The sequence below is a fragment of the Rhinoraja longicauda genome, chromosome 35 (assembly GCF_053455715.1).
Source record: "Rhinoraja longicauda isolate Sanriku21f chromosome 35, sRhiLon1.1, whole genome shotgun sequence".
Lineage (NCBI taxonomy): Eukaryota > Metazoa > Chordata > Chondrichthyes > Rajiformes > Arhynchobatidae > Rhinoraja > Rhinoraja longicauda.
The window spans coordinates 11,990,327-12,009,919 of record NC_135987.1 but is presented as its reverse complement, the minus strand read 5'-3'; the positions used below and the strand labels follow the sequence as shown (position 1 = coordinate 12,009,919).

Sequence of the window (19,593 nt, the reverse complement as noted above, 5' to 3'; positions counted from 1 at the left end):
CCTAGACCCTTTCCCTAAATCCCATACTACCTATCGTTCTTAAAAGATGGATCACACTTCTACAGTATGGGGATAGAACTGCATCCTGATGAATTCTTAAGTAATTCTTCAATAATATTTTATCAATATGCCCAAGATCTAGACTTCTCCCAAGCAGAAATGGTTTCTCTCTAATCTATCAGTTTTAATATCTTGTAGACTTCATACAGATCGGCCATAACCTTCTAGATGTACAGTGAATGTGGCCTTAGATTATATCACCTTATCTCCAAATTTACACGTTGGAGTCCAGGAAACATTTGGATAGATCAATGTTACCCTTCCTCCAAGGCCGGTATATCCTTCCAATAACATAGTGCTTAGAACATGCACACAATCCATATAGTTGTGGTGTGACAAGCATTTATGTAGCTGTAACATCAAACCATAGGTGTGCCAAACATTTGGAAGCAAAGACTGGTATTTCATTGTGTAAGAAGGAACTGCAGATGCTGGTTTGAACCGAAGATAGACACAAAAAGCTGGAATAACTCAGCAGGATAGGCAACATCTCTGGAGAGAAGAATTGGGTGACATTTCGGATCGAGACCCTTCTTCACACTGAAAGCCATGGGAAAGGGAAACGAGAGATATTGGTCTTTTTATTTATTTTAAGCAGAGAGAGGAGGTGATTCTGACTCCTGTGGGAGCAGAAGTAAATGGTGTGTAGATGGAGCAGTGAGGAGATGTTAGATGTTGTCAGTAATGCTTGAACTCAAGGAGAGAATTAATAGAGCTGGTCATAGGTAACTTAATAAAGTGGCCACAAAAATCTCAATGTCATGAAGTTCACACTAAAGAGATTACGCCTTTGAAGAGTGGGGAAGGTATGTGAAGGGCAGGTCTAATGATCCAAGCTTATGACAGGTTGTGGATGCGCCCATCTGGCAGGGAACAAGCATCACCAGTCTCAGTTTTAAGGAATTAATCAGGACTTTGGGGAATTTAATGACATTGAATGGAGAGTGTAGCCAAGCGTGGCATCCAGTAGTCATTCAATAATGGACGGACAAGGCAAAAGTGGAGATAGATTCTGACATGAGGGATGTAATTTCATGCTGTAATTTCAAACCCATAAATACTTAGACAAGGTTAAAGAAGAGAATTGCCTGACTCAACAGTCAACTCAAAATTAAAACATACCATACCTTCTTTTTTTTTTAAACAACTTCTGAAATTCAAGTCTGATCACCATTTTACTTAATGACTGACATCTCATTTCATGGAGCTCCTTTTTTCAAGCGAAGAAAGATGTAGTTAATCGAAGGTATCACAAAATGCTGGAGTAACTCAGCAGGTCAGGCAGCATCTAGGAGAGAGGGAATGGGTGACATTTCAGGTCGAGATGTAGTTAAAGTTTATAAAATCATGCAATTTCTATCCAAAAAGATTACATTCGGATTAATGTTAAAATGATTTTCCTATTTTAAATGCCATAATGTCTGCATATGTCTACTCACTGCGTACTTTTCCCTTTCCTACTCTATTTTTTGTATTTGAGCCGATTCCATAGACCTAAGCACCCTACAAAATGTGGTCCATGTGAACTGAGATGGGGTGGGGTGAAGATGGGGGATGAGATTCGGGGTGGAGTTCTGATGGTCTTTATAACTCACTCGTAGCAAAGGTGTGTATGGGAATATTGGTTACAAAACCCTCCAAATGTTGACTACAGTGGAGAGTAAAATAAGGCAGAAGCAAGAAACCAATGTTGGGTTCAATTACACAGAATCTCCAAGGAGTAGATGTGGGTAAAATTCCTCCTCCGTGCATCAGCAGGCTAATAGTTTGTGTAGGCCATCATTCGTGCAGGTGTGTGTGGATAAACGCATACACAGACTCAGAAGGTTGTATTTAAACATGCATGTGCACTTCCTAGCAAGAGTCATTGAAAATGACCTGGAATGGAGCACTGCCAGATTTTTCTCCATTTCCCCAATCTCTGGCACCTAAGTCAATGATGCCAAATAACTGGGCAATAAACACAGGGTGGTCCTGGTCAGTATGTCTCGGTTGTACGCAAACTGATTCAGTTATTGGTCAGCAAAATCTATATTTATAAATGCAAACTTTGTACACCATGTGCTTAAGAAAGATAAAGTGAAACCCATCTAAACATTCATCGCAAGAGTATAATCGTGAGCACATGTCCTCTGCAAATATTCAACCATGAGTGCGAGCTGATCTCAATGAAGAACTTTTGTTGTAGCTTTAATTGAAGAAGTTAGTATCAATTACATTGATAGAATGAACACTTTTAACTTTGATTGTATGGGCTGTTTGCTAATTGTGTTTAATTTAACTGTTGCTTTTGTTTTAGGGCGATAAGGGAGACATGGGAATTTCAGGACCAATGGGACCACGGGGATTACCTGTAAGGACGCTGGTTAATATGTTGTGTTCTGAAATAGTTTAATTTTAAGTAATGCAGCTGGTGTGATTTGTGTTCTCTGAGGATACTTCATTTGTGTTTGGTTTGTTATTGACTTATTATTGTCACGTTTACCAGGACACAGTGAAATATATTTTGTTTTGTGTTGTATCCAGGCAGATCACACCATTTATGGGAGCAATTATACCATACATGGTGCAACAGGTATCTCAAAAAGAGAAAGGGAGCAGAATGCAGAATATAGTGTTACACCTAGAGAAAGTTCAGATTTTAAAAAAGTGCAAATGCTGCAACCAGATAGATTGGAAGATCAGGAAAATTGGGTGGGTTCAAGACATAGATTCCAATTCAAGTACTCCTAATTCGTGCCAGATGTATCGAGTTAAAATTGGTTTGGTTCATGGCAAGTATGAAATGTGTTTTATATACCAGCACATGATAAAATCAACAGGGAATTAACTGTGACATTAAAAAAAGATCTACAAAATACTCTTTATTGTCAAAGTTATCCCAAGACTATATATATCATCAAGTGAAACTTTTAGGAATATCACTTCCAGTTTGAGTTTCTGGGAAAACTGTAATTATATCAATCAGCACTCTCCTCAATCAATCCAACTCAGATTAAAGTATAATTCAAACCATGGTTGCAAAACCACATATATACATCTTCATACAGACTTTTGATTGGCAAAGCCTACCAATTTGCTTACCAGGTCTATTTGAAAGTGCGTGTGTGCATTTTTATTGTTAGCCCCATACCACCCCCTTCCCCTTACCTTTCCAATCCATTCCCTGATTGGCAAATAGAAAGTTTGAAAATTACCTCTTTAGATGCAACACCTAATCTTTAGATGTAAGTGAAGCACAAAACAAAAGTGATCCAATACCTGTGCTGTTATGATTGATTGTTATCCCACATCTTGTGGTTTGAATAGTTATTATCTCTAAACCTTTGGCTGGTCAATAAAGATCTCCTCTGGAAGGGATTTGATGTTGATGAATTAAGATCACCATGTTCCCCTGGTCTCTTGCTCTCTCTCTCGCCTTTAAACCAATAATACCTTCTATACCGGCTGCCCACAGGTGGTGTCTAATAGGTGAATTTATTTCAAGTTTAGATTTACTGATGACTGTATATTGTATCATATTAACTCAACTTGAGAAATATGACCTCTGCTAATGTCTTTTTCAGGGTTCACTAGGACCAATGGGTGAAAAGGGAGGCCGGGTAAGAATGAATGGTCTTCTGCATGGTCTCGTTTATGTGGACAATTATGCTAATATGCATGAATTATTGAAGTCAAATATCACCTTTATTTACAAGGGCCATATTTTCCTCTGGATGTTACCTTTGGGAGGTGTGCAAAAAAAAAAAAAAAGATGTAGCAAACAGTAACAAATTTTGTATCTGAGTCAATCTGAGAAGCCCTCATGGGAAATGCTGGTGAGAAACTATTTTTTTCTTTGGATTTATCAAGGGCAGGTTTGGCTAACCATGGAAGAACTCAGGCAGAGTAGCACCCGAATGTTAGGAAGGCGTCTGCGTGAAGAATAATGAATGATTATGGAATCAGTTGTGCAATACAGAAACATGCCCCCTTCCATGCCGAACATTTTTTCCTCTGTATTAATTCCATTTGCCCACAGAGGGTCCATATTCTGTGCCTTACTTGTGTGTGTCTGTCTAAATGCCTCTTAAATTTAACATTTGTGTCTGATTCCCCACCTTCTCTGGCAGCACATTATACACATCAACTTCTCTATAAAAATAAATTGCTTCTCAGATCCCCCTTAAAACGCCTTTCTCTCACCCGCTGAACATTATGCCTTGTTTTGATTCTTGGTTTAATTCAAAAGAAGGTCTTAATGGTTTTGCTTGAATGCTCAGATTGTTCTGCCATCTAGCCCAGGGTTCTGTGGCAATTGTAAAGTTCTGTATAGGACTGTGTACATTTATGACTATTGAAGCAGTTACATGAATTAAATGCATTGTTTGTTTTAAATGGAACATTTAAGTCATAGATTCATATAGCACTGAAAAGTCCCCTTCATCAAAACTCGTCCATGCCAACCTCAATGCCCCATCCAAGCTGGTCCCATTTCCTTGCCACTGGTCTATATCCATCTTAAACCTGCCCAAATATTTTTAAATGACATACGTGCCAAATATTTCATCTGGCAGCTCATTCCATATATCCACCACCTTCATTGTGGAACAGTTGCCCTAAGGTTCCTATTAAATCTTTCTCCTCTCGCCTTAAACCTATACCCTCTAGTCCTCTATTGTCCTAATATGGAAAAAAATCTCTGCACATTCACCCTATTTATTCCCCTTTTGTTTTATATGTGGTCATAAGATCACCTCTCAGTTTCCATCGCTCCAAGGAATAAAGTCCTAAGCCTGCAATCTCTCCCTATAACTCAAGCCCTTGAGTCCTGGCAACATCCTCATAATTTTTTTATGAACGCTTTCCAGCTTAATGTTTCCTGTCACAAGGTGACCAAAACTGAACACCATATTCCAATTACAGCCTCATTAGTGTCTTGCGCAGTGCAAATGTAACATAATATCCTGACTTCTATACTCTATTGTGTAGGAAGGAACTGCAGATGCTGGTGTAAACCAAAGATCGACACTAAATGCTGGAGTAACTTGGTGGGACAGGCAGCATCATTCCTTTTCTCCAGAGGAGATGCCTGTCCCACTGAGTTACTCCAGCATTTTGTGTCTATCTTCCATACTCAATTCCCTGACTGATGAAGGCCAGCATGCCAAAAGCCTTCTTCACCACCCTGTCTACCTTCAATGTCTCTTTCAGGGAACCATTTACTTGGACTCCTAGACCCCTTTGCTGTGCAACATTCTCCAGGACCCCACATTTGCTGTGAAGTTGCTGCCCTAGTTTGACACCCCAAAATGCAACAACTCACTTGTATCTGAATTAAACTTCATTTTGCCATTCCTTAGTCCACTTTCCCAGCTGATCAAGATCCATCTGTAATTCTTGATATCCATCTTCACTGTCTATGACAACACCTATTTTAGTGTCATCTGCAGACTTGCTCGTACCAATTCCTGAGACACAACACAAGTCACAGCCTCCAAGTCAATAAAGCAACCTTCCACCATCACCCTCTGTTTTGTACCATTAAGTAAAGTTGGTATCCTGTTAGCTGGGGTCTATTACGATTTAACCTTCCGGAGGAGTCATATGTGTTATCATATTTATTTCTGATTTGGCCAATGTTCTGCCATTTCTGTTGACATAAATATAGAATTACATGTATTTGTAATTCCAATAGCTTGTTATTAATATTTCTGGAATGAGATTTGTATGTTTTTGCAATTCAGAGGAAAATATTACCCTTGTCGTCAGCAATGTATAGATCATTACAATAATCAACAGCCAATAATAAAAATATCCAGCCTTAACCTTGTCTTGCGTGTAATCTAGGGTGTAACTGCACTTTAATTAAAAAGATAGATGTAATTTTCAAAGTATTTGTTTGATTTAGGCAAAATCACTTTTTATTTGAAATTGTCAATTTAAATTATTTAATTTTTCAAATCCATTGTACAAAATAATCCTAATTCAAACAGATATACAAGTGAAAGTGGTGCGAATTGGAATGTGTGTGATATGTGGTAGATGTTTAAATGATACAGCATTGTTTCTTCTTTATCCTTTGCTTTTTTTCTCCTGTTTTCTTATTCCTTCCACCAGGTCTGCCTTACCCCCTTCATCCCTTCCTTCCATTCTACATTAATCCTAGATTAGCCTGCTTACTCCATCCTGAAACAGCATTCCCTACTTCCTGACAGTGATCCTATTCTGCGAGTTAGTCCATAACAGCTCAATTTCTCCTTCACCCAAACTAATGAACATTCTGATCTTCTAATTCATTATCTAATTTGCCTTGATGTTTATAAGAAGACTCTCAAGTTTTAATAAAGTACCCACTGTAATCTCTTTCTAATTTCAAAATAATCCAGAACAGGGTACAGACTCCATTTTTAACAATATATTCTGTTCCTTAAACATCTTTAAAATTTCTTCTTGCTAAAAATTATAAAACTAAAAAAAGGAATAACTGAATCATAAATTCAAGAAAAAGTACCTGTGTGTTTCCATACACCGAAGGACTATTTAATCAGTCAGTCTGTTATCAGAAACTATCTTCTGTAAGTGTTAATACATCATCAGTATCATTCCTTTAAAAACTTAATGCGACTGAAGTTTACAATTAAGTATAACTGTCCTAATAATTTAATCAATGATGAAGCAAATGTTTTAATGAAACAAATTTGAGTTAAAATCGGGAAGTGTTAATTCAACATTCTGTTCTCCCCTTTTTTCTGTAGTGTTTTGTTCTTTGACTAATAAAAATATTGTTTGCAGGGGGAGAAGGGAAAGAGAGGTGCTAGAGGGCCTAAAGGGGATAAGGGAGACCAAGGAGTGCCTGGATTAGATGCACCTTGTCCATTGGTATGTTCTCATGATGTCGTTGAAAATGTCAGGTATTGTAATGGAAAAATAAGGGAGGAACTAGCACCCTTGCCCAATGGTACCACTGATATGAATTCTTTCAGTGCAAACCTGAAGCCTGCTTTCATATATTGATATAGTTACTTGGTCACAACTCTTCTTCATTTGGCTGGGGTGTCTGCTACCACTGTAATGCACAATGTGGTTTCAGAGCTACACCTGATTGGTGGACTACATGAACCAAGGTCCAATTGTTCTACAGTGGCAAAAGGCAGTCGGAAATTCTTGGCCTGCCTTAATGGCCCATCTCAATACCTAACAGTAATCAAAGAGCTTTTATGGCCTAAAGATTGGTAAGTGTGTCTAATGCAGGTCTGATGGTTTGCGTCAAAGTTTCCTTTGTGGTACTTACTGGAACGATCTCTGATAACGTGTCACTTGTCACACGTCGACTTGCCTGCTCCAATGTCCTCCCTCCTTTCTCCATCTATGTGAAAGTTGATTCAAGATACATTTGTATTAACCAAGTCAGTTCATTTTGTAAACAGGGATTTCGAGGCAATAAAGGAGAAAAAGGTGAACCGGGCTTACCTGGCCTGGATGGGCTTGACGCCCCTTGCCCATTGGTATGGTGTTACATCCCTTCCCTTCCTGCATGTGAATCATTGTAATCCACTTTCAAGCATGCTGGTGAACTAATAACTTCAAATGCGACCTAAGAAAGTACCGCTTCAGCCCCACAAAACCATGCAAACCAGTGATGGATAAGCTTATTAGCTCATTTTGATATTCTTTATATATTTGTTCCATGCAGTTACAAATTTGACTACATACACCAAAATACCTCAAATCAAATTATGCTCGATTGACAAATTATGAAGAGAGCCCTTTTCCAGATCATACACAAGAATAGCTCACAGCATAAACTGTAGACAAAATGTGAATTAAATCAAACTGACTTGCACCTAGTGCAAGTAACATACAATTGACCTATCAGCTATGATTTCATTCCAATTCACTAACTAGAAGCTACACGACAAAGATATGGAAAGTGCTATGTAGATGTAGGATTAATACATATTTCTTTTGGTTTCCTACATTTCACAGTTGGTACTTTAATTTCTAATCAAAGTCCAACAATAGTATTGATAATGATCTGAAATTTTCTATTGCTTAAGAAAATACTTATAGCGAACTCCAAAAGGAAACTCCAAAGACGTGCAGGTTAATTGACTGGGTAAATGTAAAAATTGTCCCTAGTGTGTGTAGGATAGTGTTAGTGTGTGGGGATCGCTGGGCGGAGCGGACTTGGTGGGCCGAAGGGCCTGTTTCCGCGCTGTATCTGAAATATGAACAAAAATATAATATGAAACATAAAATTAGTTTAGATATAAAAACAAAGATTTTTTAGGAAATCACTTGTGAAAGGTTTTATGATAATCAAAATGAATCCTTTTACATAATAAAAATATGTGACATGTGTAAGAAAGAACTGAGATGCTGGTTTAAACCGAAGATAGACACAAAAAGCTGGGGTAATTCAGCGGGTCGAGCAGCATCTCTGGAGAGAAGGAATGGGTGACGTTTTGGGTCGAGACCCTTCAGTTTCTATTTCTCTCTGTCCTTTGACAGCAGATTCTGGCAATGCTATGACAAAAACAAGCATTCATCACTGTAAATTCTTTCAATTAGTTGAATTTGAGTTAGATAGTAATATTGCACAATACTAAAATCCCTCCTATCTATAACCCTGTTTTATTCATAACCCTTCACCCATACTGGTCATTTATCTCATTGCTGTTTGTGGATGCATGCTATGCACAAATGGCTTGCTGCTTCTCTTATAACAATGTATGCACTTCAAAAATGCTCCACTGGCTGAAGAACGCGAGGACATCATGGGGTCATGAAAAGCAGTACAGAGTTGCAATTTATTCTCACTTCTCGGCAATTAAACAATGCTAACCCATATCCCATGGAAAAGTTTACCTTCATTTTAGTGGCTTTGTCCTTCCTTGCAACTTCAAAAGCCAAGCATTCCCGTTGAATTTCCCTTACTTATGTAATGCTGCTGCAGTAAAATCTCTTGCAGAATCCTCTCTTATTGATCACTTCAATGCTCCTGTTTCACTTTTCAAAACCAATTAAGAATTAACATCCCTCACTCCTTTCCCACCCTTCCTTAATTGCCACTTTTCTGAAACCCTGTCCTGAATGCGTTACAACAGAGTACCAATGGGTTAATATTAATTACCTTAAATCATTTTTATGCCTAAATAAATCAATCTCATTGATGGTGCATCAGTGAGAAATCAAATTCTATTTAGTTTTGTAAGAGGCAAGAGTAATTTAAGAATCCTTTCTATAACATAGAACATATTTAGCTTTGTGAATCTTTTCTTTAAGTATACAGATCCTGTTTTAATTACAAAAAGAGTTGTACCGAACCATTTTTCCCAAAGGCATTGCAATGCATGACCATTAGTCTTAAAGCTTGCTTAAATTTCTTGCATTTGGAATCGATATTTTAAAAGAAAGCATGTTGCTTACAACTGAATAGCCATAAGTAAATCTACTTTTTTTAATCTATGAGGCACAGTAAACATGTAATTTAAGAATCAATTACATAACCGAATAGTTTGCTAGTTTCTTAGAAAGCAAGCAAAGCAGGTGAAAATGTGAGAGCGAAATCTGAGCCATTATGCTACCCAAGTGTGGCAGGAAAGTCTTCCTTTTCAAAAGTCACACTTGTTATGCTGATGCCTCACAGTAACCTGAACACTGCCTGGAAAACCTTTTGCCAGAGTTTAATGAGATAAAGCTTGAAGCAACACTGCAACTGTTCAAAGTAGATATAAAATCATCAATATTTCAATACTGAAGAGAATTTTGTATCTCCTTTCAAATCATATGATCTGAATCCATTTAGAAATAAATGGGTTAGTGCCAGATTAAAATAGCAGATGCAAGAGGATACGAGGAATCTATTTAGTGCATGTCAGCAATCATTTTTAGATCATTTGATTAAACTCTATGCTGAATGATAGCTTTCTTGTGGATACAGATTTGGTTTCATTGACTTTTGATGCATAGTATTTGATATTATGGTTTGTAAAGGAAAATATGCTAACTAAAATATGCTCAAAATCACTCATTCACTGTTGAGTTTACTGTTTGAAGCAGTCCTATCCAAGTGTACCATCTGGTTATCTTGAAGGATTGTATAAATCACAGCAATATTATACTGTTCTATAACAATGTAGAACGCTATTATTGTATTTACCAAATTAAAGAATTTGTGAAGCTGGGCAGACACAAAGTCTGAAAAAATTGTTAACATTCAATAGTGTCACATAGGACATCTCCAAGATTTCCCACTGGTGATCGTCTTGTTTTTTGAGAAGACCTTACATGGCAAATGTGGCAGATGAATAAGATCAAGAATCAGATAAATAAGATCAGTAAGATGATAAAGATGAAGGTGGGGAACAGAGTTAGTATTTCAGGTCAATGATCCTCCATCAAATAATCATTAGCCAAAAAGTTTTGGTGTCTGTTTCTCTGTCCACATAGGCTTCCTGACCTGCTGACCATATCACCAATTTGTTATGTTCCTAATAAGTTTTATTTTACATTTCTGGGATTAAGAACCGGAAGAGCTCCTATTATTAGTTGAATGGAATTCTGGGTTGGGAGAGGGGGAAGGGGGGGGGGGGGGGGAGGGTTGGGGAGAGACCGAGGGGAGAGAAGGAGAAAGAGTAGAAAATTCCAGGAATCAAAATGCATGGAGGTTGACGTAATAAAGGTTAGGATGCAACATTTCCCAAGCCTGCACAATGTTGAGATGAATGTTGACATGTCTGATTGAAGAGATTATGTGTGTTTATCACCATGTTTCCACCAAGGAATTGAGGGACAAAGGTTTAGGGGTAACATGAGGGGGAACTTCTTTACTCAGAGGGTTGTGGCTGTATGGAATGGGCTTCCGGTGGAAGTGGTGGAGGCTGGCTCGATTTTATTATTTAAGAGTAAATTGGATAGGTATATGGATGGGAGGGGATTGGAGGGTTATGGTCTGAGTGCAGGTAGATGAGACTAGGTCAGGGAGAATGGTCGGCGTGGACTGGTAGGGCCGGACAGGCCTGTTTCCATGCTGTAGTTGTTATATGTTATATGTTATATATATGTGTAATTTTCCTCTTGAGTTATACAGTGAATAATCATAAACATCATCCAATAGCTGTTTGCTCCTTTGTTGAAGTATTAGTTGAATCTAAAAAGATACTGTGGTACAGTAATTAAATCCATATTGGTGTTAATGTAATTTAATCTCCATTTAACAATCAGACGAGGTTAGTTGTGATTCTAGTGCTGAATTGATGGTGGTACTTTTTAACCACTGCCAAGCAAGATGCACTTACGAGATTTCATTTCGGTTTTACCTAGTTAAGGAAGATGAATTAAAGTTTCAAATCAAAATACTAAGATTTCAACAAAGGTATTCAGCCAATGGCCAAGGACAACTTGGGCTATCTCTAACAGCAAGCTAGATATTGGTAGCATAAACAATGTTTCCCGTCTCAATTAAGCATGTCATCATTTCCAAAGTATTACTTTAATGCAATCTTTGTGAACCATTTGACCAATTTCAATCCAGTAAACTCATGATCAGGAAACTCCTCCGATAAAATTAGATGCTGTTTAAATTACAAAAATATGTAGTTTTCAAGTGGCCACAGTTCCCAAGTTTGGATCTCAATTTCAATTCTCCAGTGGATCTGATTCTAGTTTCCTGTCTTTCCTTAAAGGCACTTCCCATCAAGTTAAGATATTTGTGAAGAAATAGTGGGAAGGGAAACAGATATAGAAAGTAATTTAAATAGGTGACATGGAATTAGAATTGGATAGAAACAAAAGAAGGAAAAGGTATATAAATATTTTCTCTGTTTGTACTTATAGGGTGAAGATGGTTTACCTGTACAGGGCTGTTGGAATAAAGTAAGTAGCGTTAAACGTATTTGAGCATGTTTGTGTGCTGCATCTATAGTGTGTTTTCTAATCAGAATGAATAGTGATTCATCTTTGAATTGATTGGAAGCTACAAGTGTGTGCAGCATGCCAATTGCTAAGCCTGTTCCTACTGTATCCGCTGGGAACTATGAACAAATGCCACAGGTTAAATCCATTATTATCAGCAATTACTATATCATTGCTTTAGAAATTTGATTTTGGCAAGGATTCTTTCACTGTTACCATTTTCTTGTTAATCGTGAACAGTGTGCTGGCTTTAACAGTGGCAATTATATTATTACAGCTCATTTTCTTTCACTAGGGTCCTTTAGAAATGGCTGTCAATTAATCATGAATTTGGGATATAAAATTGCTTCTACTTAATACTGAGTTTATACACTTAAATCCACATTGGACCCGGAATTACACAGCAGCATCTCTGAAAGAAACAATAACCACAAAATGTACAAAAAACTGTAGTTAAAAATGCAAATGGTTGATTTAACATCAGCTGATTGCACCATGAAGTTGTAGAAATGTAGGAATTGTAGAATTGTAGAAATATACCAGACCGAAATAAATGTATCGGCAGATTGTGCTTTGAACAGGAATTATCAAGCCATCTATTAAAACATGTAAATTATTAATGGAAATTACAAAGTATCAATGTACCTCACTCTTTGAAATGAAGCCACCATTCGTTACGTTTATTCACAAAAATAGAATTTTTCATGTCCCGCAAATTCATCATCTCAATCTAGAAATTCTTCTATACGATATAAACATGCAAACGTAGAACATATTATCAAATCATTATGGTAATGAAGGGGCTGTTTAGCCCATCAATTCCATGCTAGATCCCTGAAACAAAAACTCTTTAACCCCTTCCAGTAAATTGCTCTGTTGTCATATTTGACATTTGACATTAATTCATTTATTGAACCAACTCAAGTTGGTTACTCTGTTATAATGAGCACCTTGAAGCCTGACTGAAGCAATAAGCATTATATAGAGAACCCTAATGTGTGAACTCTTAAACTGAGCTCTTTGATAGTATAAATTTAAAACATTCCATGTGACTTGTTTCAAGTAATTTTAGGAGAGGTGATTTTTTTTGTGGTAAATAGGGAGTCAATCAATATGGAGAGAGAAATATCAGGGCTAAAAAGAAAGATTCACCCAAATAAAATAATCTCATTTGATCAACTTTAATAACAAATAATTGAGGTTATAAATACATAGTTGTGTTTAGATGGCTCAATGTCAAGGACTGTTTCACATCTCAATTAAATTTCCCCTTTATTGACTTGTTCTGTGATGCCTTGGTTTGAAGTGCTGGTGTTTAAATTAACCTACATTTGCTTTCTCTTTGCAGTGATGATGGTCTAACCTCAGAATGGAGTGTGTACATAGAATATTTATTTTTATACAGTTTTTTGCAATTATAAATGTTACCTTTTTTAAAACTAATTCATATTTTAATAACACATTTTGTATAAATTGTATTAAATCCTGTGTTGTCTACCATTGTCTTTGTACCTGTATATTCATCTGCTAATTTTGAGACATAATACTGCAGTTATTATTTGCATGATATTCGTGCATAATATAAAGAGCCACAGCTGCATTGTAATTTATTGTATTATATGAAGTGGGCTACCCTTAACTGCAGATCTGGTTATTTGAAGCCATTGCCCCAAGCCACCAATTGCAAACTGTACATAAATTCCTGCCAGGGGTTTATTTGTGTCTAAAAACAAAGTACTGGAGGAACTCTGCAGGTCAGGCAGCATCTTTCGAGGGAATCAGCAGACAATGTTTGTCTGTCTAATTACTTCCACAGATGCTGCCTGACCCTCTGAGTTCCTCCGGCATTTTGTTTATTGTTCGATTCCAGCATCTGCAGTTTCTTGTGCCTCCATTTATTTGTGGTTTTCTGCTGATATAACACAATGTGTGTTAACCCCAATATAAGCAAATCAATTCAATTTGATTACTTCAGCAGAGGCAGCTGATAATAAAAATTGAGAAGAGATGGATGTGTTCCTTTTTTTATTTTTGTAGGTGAATCTGTATCAAATAATTATATGTCCTAACCAGGACTAACAGCAATAATGAATGCTAAACAGTTGTCTCAGCATTTTTAAACCAGCCATGGTTAATGTTTACATGCTGTATTAAGCTTCAGCTCCTAGAAAAACACTTCAGTGTTACTATAGTTCTTGACTATTGGCAACTCTTATTAATGGTTGTACGGTGACGAATAAGCTGATTAAATTGCTGAGTATGATAACAGCTGAAACTACAGCCATTTTTTGATGAAGTTGACTTTATGATTGGGAATAGCAGAAGACACAAATAAAGATGTAATTTGACATGGCCCACAAGAATAAGGCTTGCTGTTTGTTTTCAACTAATTGCATGATCCAGAGGGATTTCCTTAACCACGTGTACAAGCTTTTAGATACTCTAAAGTTTGGAAGATATATGTACTGTATATACTGTTACAAGATGACCTCTGCTATCTGCTTTTCTACAAATTAGTTGCTTTAGTGCCTGTAAGACAAATTCAGTCTTGAGTAATTTCTAGTCCACGGAGACACAGATATCAAATGTGTTTTGCATCGACTTTCTTCGAATCATAAAGCAACAAAATCCAGAGGAGAGCATTTGCTGTTTTTTTTCCCCTGTCCTGGATCTTTGATGGAAATGTTTCAATTAAATCTACCCTCTTCCCGCTCTTTTCCCATTCCCCTACAGACCTTTGTCAATCAATAATCCAATTCCCTTATTGAATCAACTTCCACTGGCATTGGGAATTCCAGTGGGAGAACAATTAACGAAGGAATAACACACTAATATGCAAAAAAAATTGATATGTTAATGCACCAGGCAATAATTTCCAGGCATTTATTCGGCTTGGGTACTTTCTACTGAACACTATATTCGTTTTATTACAATAATTATTTCCATTGGCCATTCAGCACAATGAGTCTATACTAGTTCTCAACCATTCTCACCAGTTCTATTCCCGCATTTATTTACCTTTATTTACCTCTACCTGTTCATATTCACTTACCCATCAAATCCTCCATGATTCCATCCTCCAAGAAACCAGAGCATCTGGGGACAAATTCACACTGTCTCAGGGAGAACTGGTAAATTCCACACTGATAATATTCAAAATAACACCGGAAATTGGAGGAACAGCATCTCATATTTCGCTTGGGCAGCTTGCAGCCCAGTGGTATGAACATTGACTTCTCCAACTTTAGATAGTTCCTCTGTCCCTCTCTTCCCCTCCCCCTTCCCAGTTTTCCCTCTATCTTCCTGTCTCCACCTATATCCTTCCTTTGTCCCGCCCATCTGACATCTGAAGAAGGGTCTCGACCCGAAACGTCACCCATTCCTTCTCTCCTGAGATGCTGCCTGACCTGCTGAGTTACTCCAGCATTTTGTGAATAAATACCTTCGATTTGTACCAGCATCTGCAGTTATTTTCTTATACTCAAAGTCAGGATTGAACTGGGGTCACGGGAGCTGTGCATCAGCAGAGCAACCTGCGGCATCACTGTACTGTTGTACCCTGCACGTCATGGCTGACAGATGACTGGTGTTGAGAGAATCAGTGAGAAGTCTGATCCTCACTGATATCCTGTCAGACACACCGAAGATAGACACATAATGCAGGACAGGCAGCATCTCTGGATAGAACGAATGGGTGATGTCATGGGTCGAGACCCTTCTGTAAACTTCCTCCAGAATATTGTTAAAAATAGGGAGCGCTAGGGACTTCCTCCATGATGCTAAACTGAAGCATTTGTGCAAACAACAAGGCAGAAGCATTTGCAAACTTCTTCACCTGCAGTTGCTAAGTAGATGACCAAGAAGGCACTGCCATAACGTTCATAAGCGAGGCAGTTTTTTCAATAGGCATGCTTCACCTTTCAAATGCTGGCTGTATCTGACCACCTAAATATTTCCAGAAAGACAGGCAGTGCATTCTGTCCAAGTCATTGCTTGTTGAATTGAGGGAACTGTGGAAAATCATTGTCAGGATATCTTCAATGTTCTCACCCACTTCCTTTAAACCCTGGAGGGAAGCCATCTGACCCTAGGATGAGGGTCGGTAGCAGTACTAATGTTGATGAGAGGTACAGCACAGAAACAAGCTCTTCACCCCATCAAGTCCATGCCAACCATTAACCCCATCAAGTCCATGCCATCCATTTACCCTAAACCTACATCAATCCCATTTTCCCGACCATCCTCAATAGCTTTCCCCAGGTTTTGCCATTCACCTACACAGTAGGGACATTTTTTAGTGGCCAATTAACTTACCAATCTACACATCTTTGAGATATGGGAGGAAACTAGAGCCCTTGCAGGAACCCCAAATCGTCACAAGGAGAACATTCAAACTCCACACAGACATCAACCAAGGTCAGAATTGAACCCAGATCTCTGTCACTTCACAGTGAGGCAGCAACTCTATCAGCTGTAAACACCAGGATCTGCAAATTTGTTTTTAACTAATGTCCTATATATCAAGCAAATCAGCCACCAGACAGGTGAAATGGTAAACCTTTTTTTTAAACTCGTGCTCAGCCAGCGCTACATGTTAGAAAACCCTAGTCTCTAATCTGAACACAGTGAGATACATGTATGTTTCTACTCCTGAAACTACAGGAGGAATCAATGGACTTTGCTCGTGACTGGCGCTTGAAGTGACAAATTCTGAACGATGTATTTACCTACTACCAGGGTCAAACTCCGTGGCTAAATGTTAAAAAGTAATGGATTTGGCCAAAGCTGGAATGATTTGAAAAGGGTTACAGAGCGACGTTCCACGACTCCTTGTCGAAAACAAAAGAGCTTGACGCAAAAATAATGGAGGAACACATGCTGGAAGATACAGAGTTACAGAATGGGACATCTGCTGCCTAGTGGCCATTTGTGTACCGTAGTCGCTGAAATCTGTGGTTGAGCCACGTTCTTCCTTGTACATCAGGCGGGACGTGAAAAGCAGCAAAATATCCACGTGCATTTTGACTGTGGGACTAGAGGGTCTGTTTTACTGAACCAGATCTTTCGCTCGGGAATGGTCTGTTGAGCAGTTTCTTTTGATAAACATATATATATTTTTTGGTAGACCTTTAGCTAGAAGGCCACAGTCACTGTGGATTTATTTTTTCTCTTTCCACTGAAAGAGGAAGAGATAACTACACTGCCAAGTATGAAAATGATTCCTTTTAACAGATGTGCTTTAGGGAACTGACCAGAACTGCTGGCAGTTTTCATCTTTTTTTTGGTGATATTTCAATGACTTAGTATTCATTTAAATAAGTAATTGGTATCATTTCCTTTCTTAGAATCGAAACTTGTTTTGTTACTTTTCCTGCATTTGTGAATGATTTTTTTTATGATGGAGGGAGGGAGTTACTTCCTATTGACCCAAAGGATCCATGGCCTGTTTCTCAGACAACTGCATTTAGATTTTTAAAACTTATTTTTTCTAACTTTACATGCAAATCAAGAGCTCCGTCAACCACACACAAACTAGACCAGTGCAACGAATGGCTAAATCCCTATGTTTGGGCTTAAAGATGCTTTAATTATGCTTCTCATGCTGATCCAATGATGGAAGCCATCAGTGTAATTGGTAACAACACCACGTGTTTTAAGCAAAGTGCAATTGGTCTGCAGAGCAATAATATCAATTTTTACGGCCTATGAAAATCACTTATGCATGCTTGACAACATTGTTACTTTTAAACAATTGAGATCCAAATGACACAGGCCTTTTTAATATGGCCACATGAAGCATCCATTCATTCCTATCCAAGCAATCCTTTTATCTTTTGTAAGCTGTAGTGTTATTGAGGATAATGAAATTCCATTTTGCTGTAATTCTTGCCATTTTGCTGTAATTCTTGCCATTTTGCTGTAATTCTTGATGCAGAGTGGAAGGAGGCCATTCAACTGATAATGCATGTGCCAGCTCATTAGCAGAGCTAATCAGTCTAGCTTCCATCAAACCAATGCCTCGGCAACTGGTGCTATTGTCTGAACATACTTTTCCACTGCTTTGGCTCCAGAGAATTGCTTGGTTAAATTTACACTTGGTTAAATAAACTTACTGCACATGCAAATTAAGGAGGGGATAAAAAGAACTTTTGAAGAGTTGTAAAAATTACTTAAGTTTTTCTAATGAATGAATCTTAGCAAAAAATGTGTTCTGACTTCTGAAAATGTAACTTTTTTTGATCCACGACATTTTCTTATCCTTGCATTCTGAAAAAAAGCTTGCAATCTTGTCACTTTTTTTTGTCAGCTTCTGTTTTACTCCAAGTATCTTTGCCTCGGGAGTTACTTGCTACAGTCATCACAAAGCTGCAGAAGCGATATGTACTATTGTATTCATTTTTAATGGTCAGTTTTAATGCAACATTCAATTTTGCATTCATATTGCATAAGTTATTTTGATGCTTTTGAATCAACTTGTTGAAGTGTATGCATTAGCATTAACAATCACAGAAAGCCATTTACAAACTTTTTATATCAGGATTTGTTTTTGTAGCATAAGATGTATGATACTATAAAAATACTTGTAAATGAACTTGTATTATATTTTTTGAGTTTATTATATCAAGTACATTGAGGAGATCAGTAAATATGACTCCAATTTTTTGTTGTTGAAGCACTAGATGTCTGTTTGCTAACAGAGTCTACTTGCAGGCTGTTCACACTTACTAATTGCATGCAGAAACTTTGATGGTATAAACATCTACTTTTTAAGAAATCTATTTTTCCAAAAAAAATCAAATGGATATTGTACTTTACCTGTGCCTTTAGTGCAGATAACTTTACCACTGCATGTGGGATTCTGCTCTGAAAATATCATTTATTTTACCCGGTGCAATTGTAAAGGGTTTTAGATAATATGTGGTTTCTGACAACATTTGGCTTATATTTTTGTCTGTTATATCTGCTGTACAGAACATAAAACTTTAAAAATCAAATTCCACTCCATTGTTTCTTTATTAATCATCGTCAATAGAGAAAGAGCAGGTGAACTCTGTTGATGCCCAGCGTCTGAAGAAGGGACCCTACCCGAAACATCATCTGTCTGTTTCATCCATAGATGCTGCCTGGCCCGCTGAGTTCCTCCAGCAGTTTGTGCTTCGTTATTTGAACGAGAGGTTTTTAAAGATATTTTCCATGCCTGCTTCAGAACAGTTTTAATTATTTTGGTGAAATGTCGTACCCTGATAATAATCCCAAAGTGGGAATGGGATCGGCCGCTGCTGATGTCCACTTCACGGTCTCCTCACAGAGTGTCTCTTATCAGTAAATCTAAATAATTCATGCAAGCGGAGGTTAGATGCAACCTCTATTCACAAATCATCCGCCAAGTCATCCCTGAGTCTTTGCCTCGATAGGAGGAAGGAAGCTGTAGACTTTTCAGAAAGAATTAAGATAAATGCAAATAGAGGGCTGATGCTCCCAGACTTCAAAGCGGATGGAACATGCAAAACTCACCATGAAAATTCAGTGTGAGCTGAACTGTCATATCATCTCCGTGCTCAATATTTCACCTTTCCTTTAGTCAGAAGAATGTGGACTAAGTTTTGTCTTTGGAAGGCAGATCCCCTGCTATGG

The 19,593-nt window shown here is 37.8% G+C and overlaps 1 protein-coding gene across 1 annotated transcript in view; it reads left to right on the top strand.

Moving 5' to 3' along the window:
• The window catches only part of LOC144609963 (uncharacterized), a 121,005-nt gene extending 102,086 nt beyond the window's left edge, over positions 1 to 18,919 (top strand). Inside the window, exons 32-36 of the mRNA XM_078428369.1 lie at positions 2,360 to 2,413; positions 3,627 to 3,662; positions 6,835 to 6,921; positions 11,881 to 11,919; positions 13,307 to 18,919. Coding sequence (XP_078284495.1) covers positions 2,360 to 2,413; positions 3,627 to 3,662; positions 6,835 to 6,921; positions 11,881 to 11,919; positions 13,307 to 13,309 — 219 coding nt within the window. The 3' untranslated portion in view covers positions 13,310 to 18,919. The remainder of the gene's footprint in view (positions 1 to 2,359; positions 2,414 to 3,626; positions 3,663 to 6,834; positions 6,922 to 11,880; positions 11,920 to 13,306) is intronic.
• Positions 18,920 to 19,593: the final 674 nt, after the last annotated feature.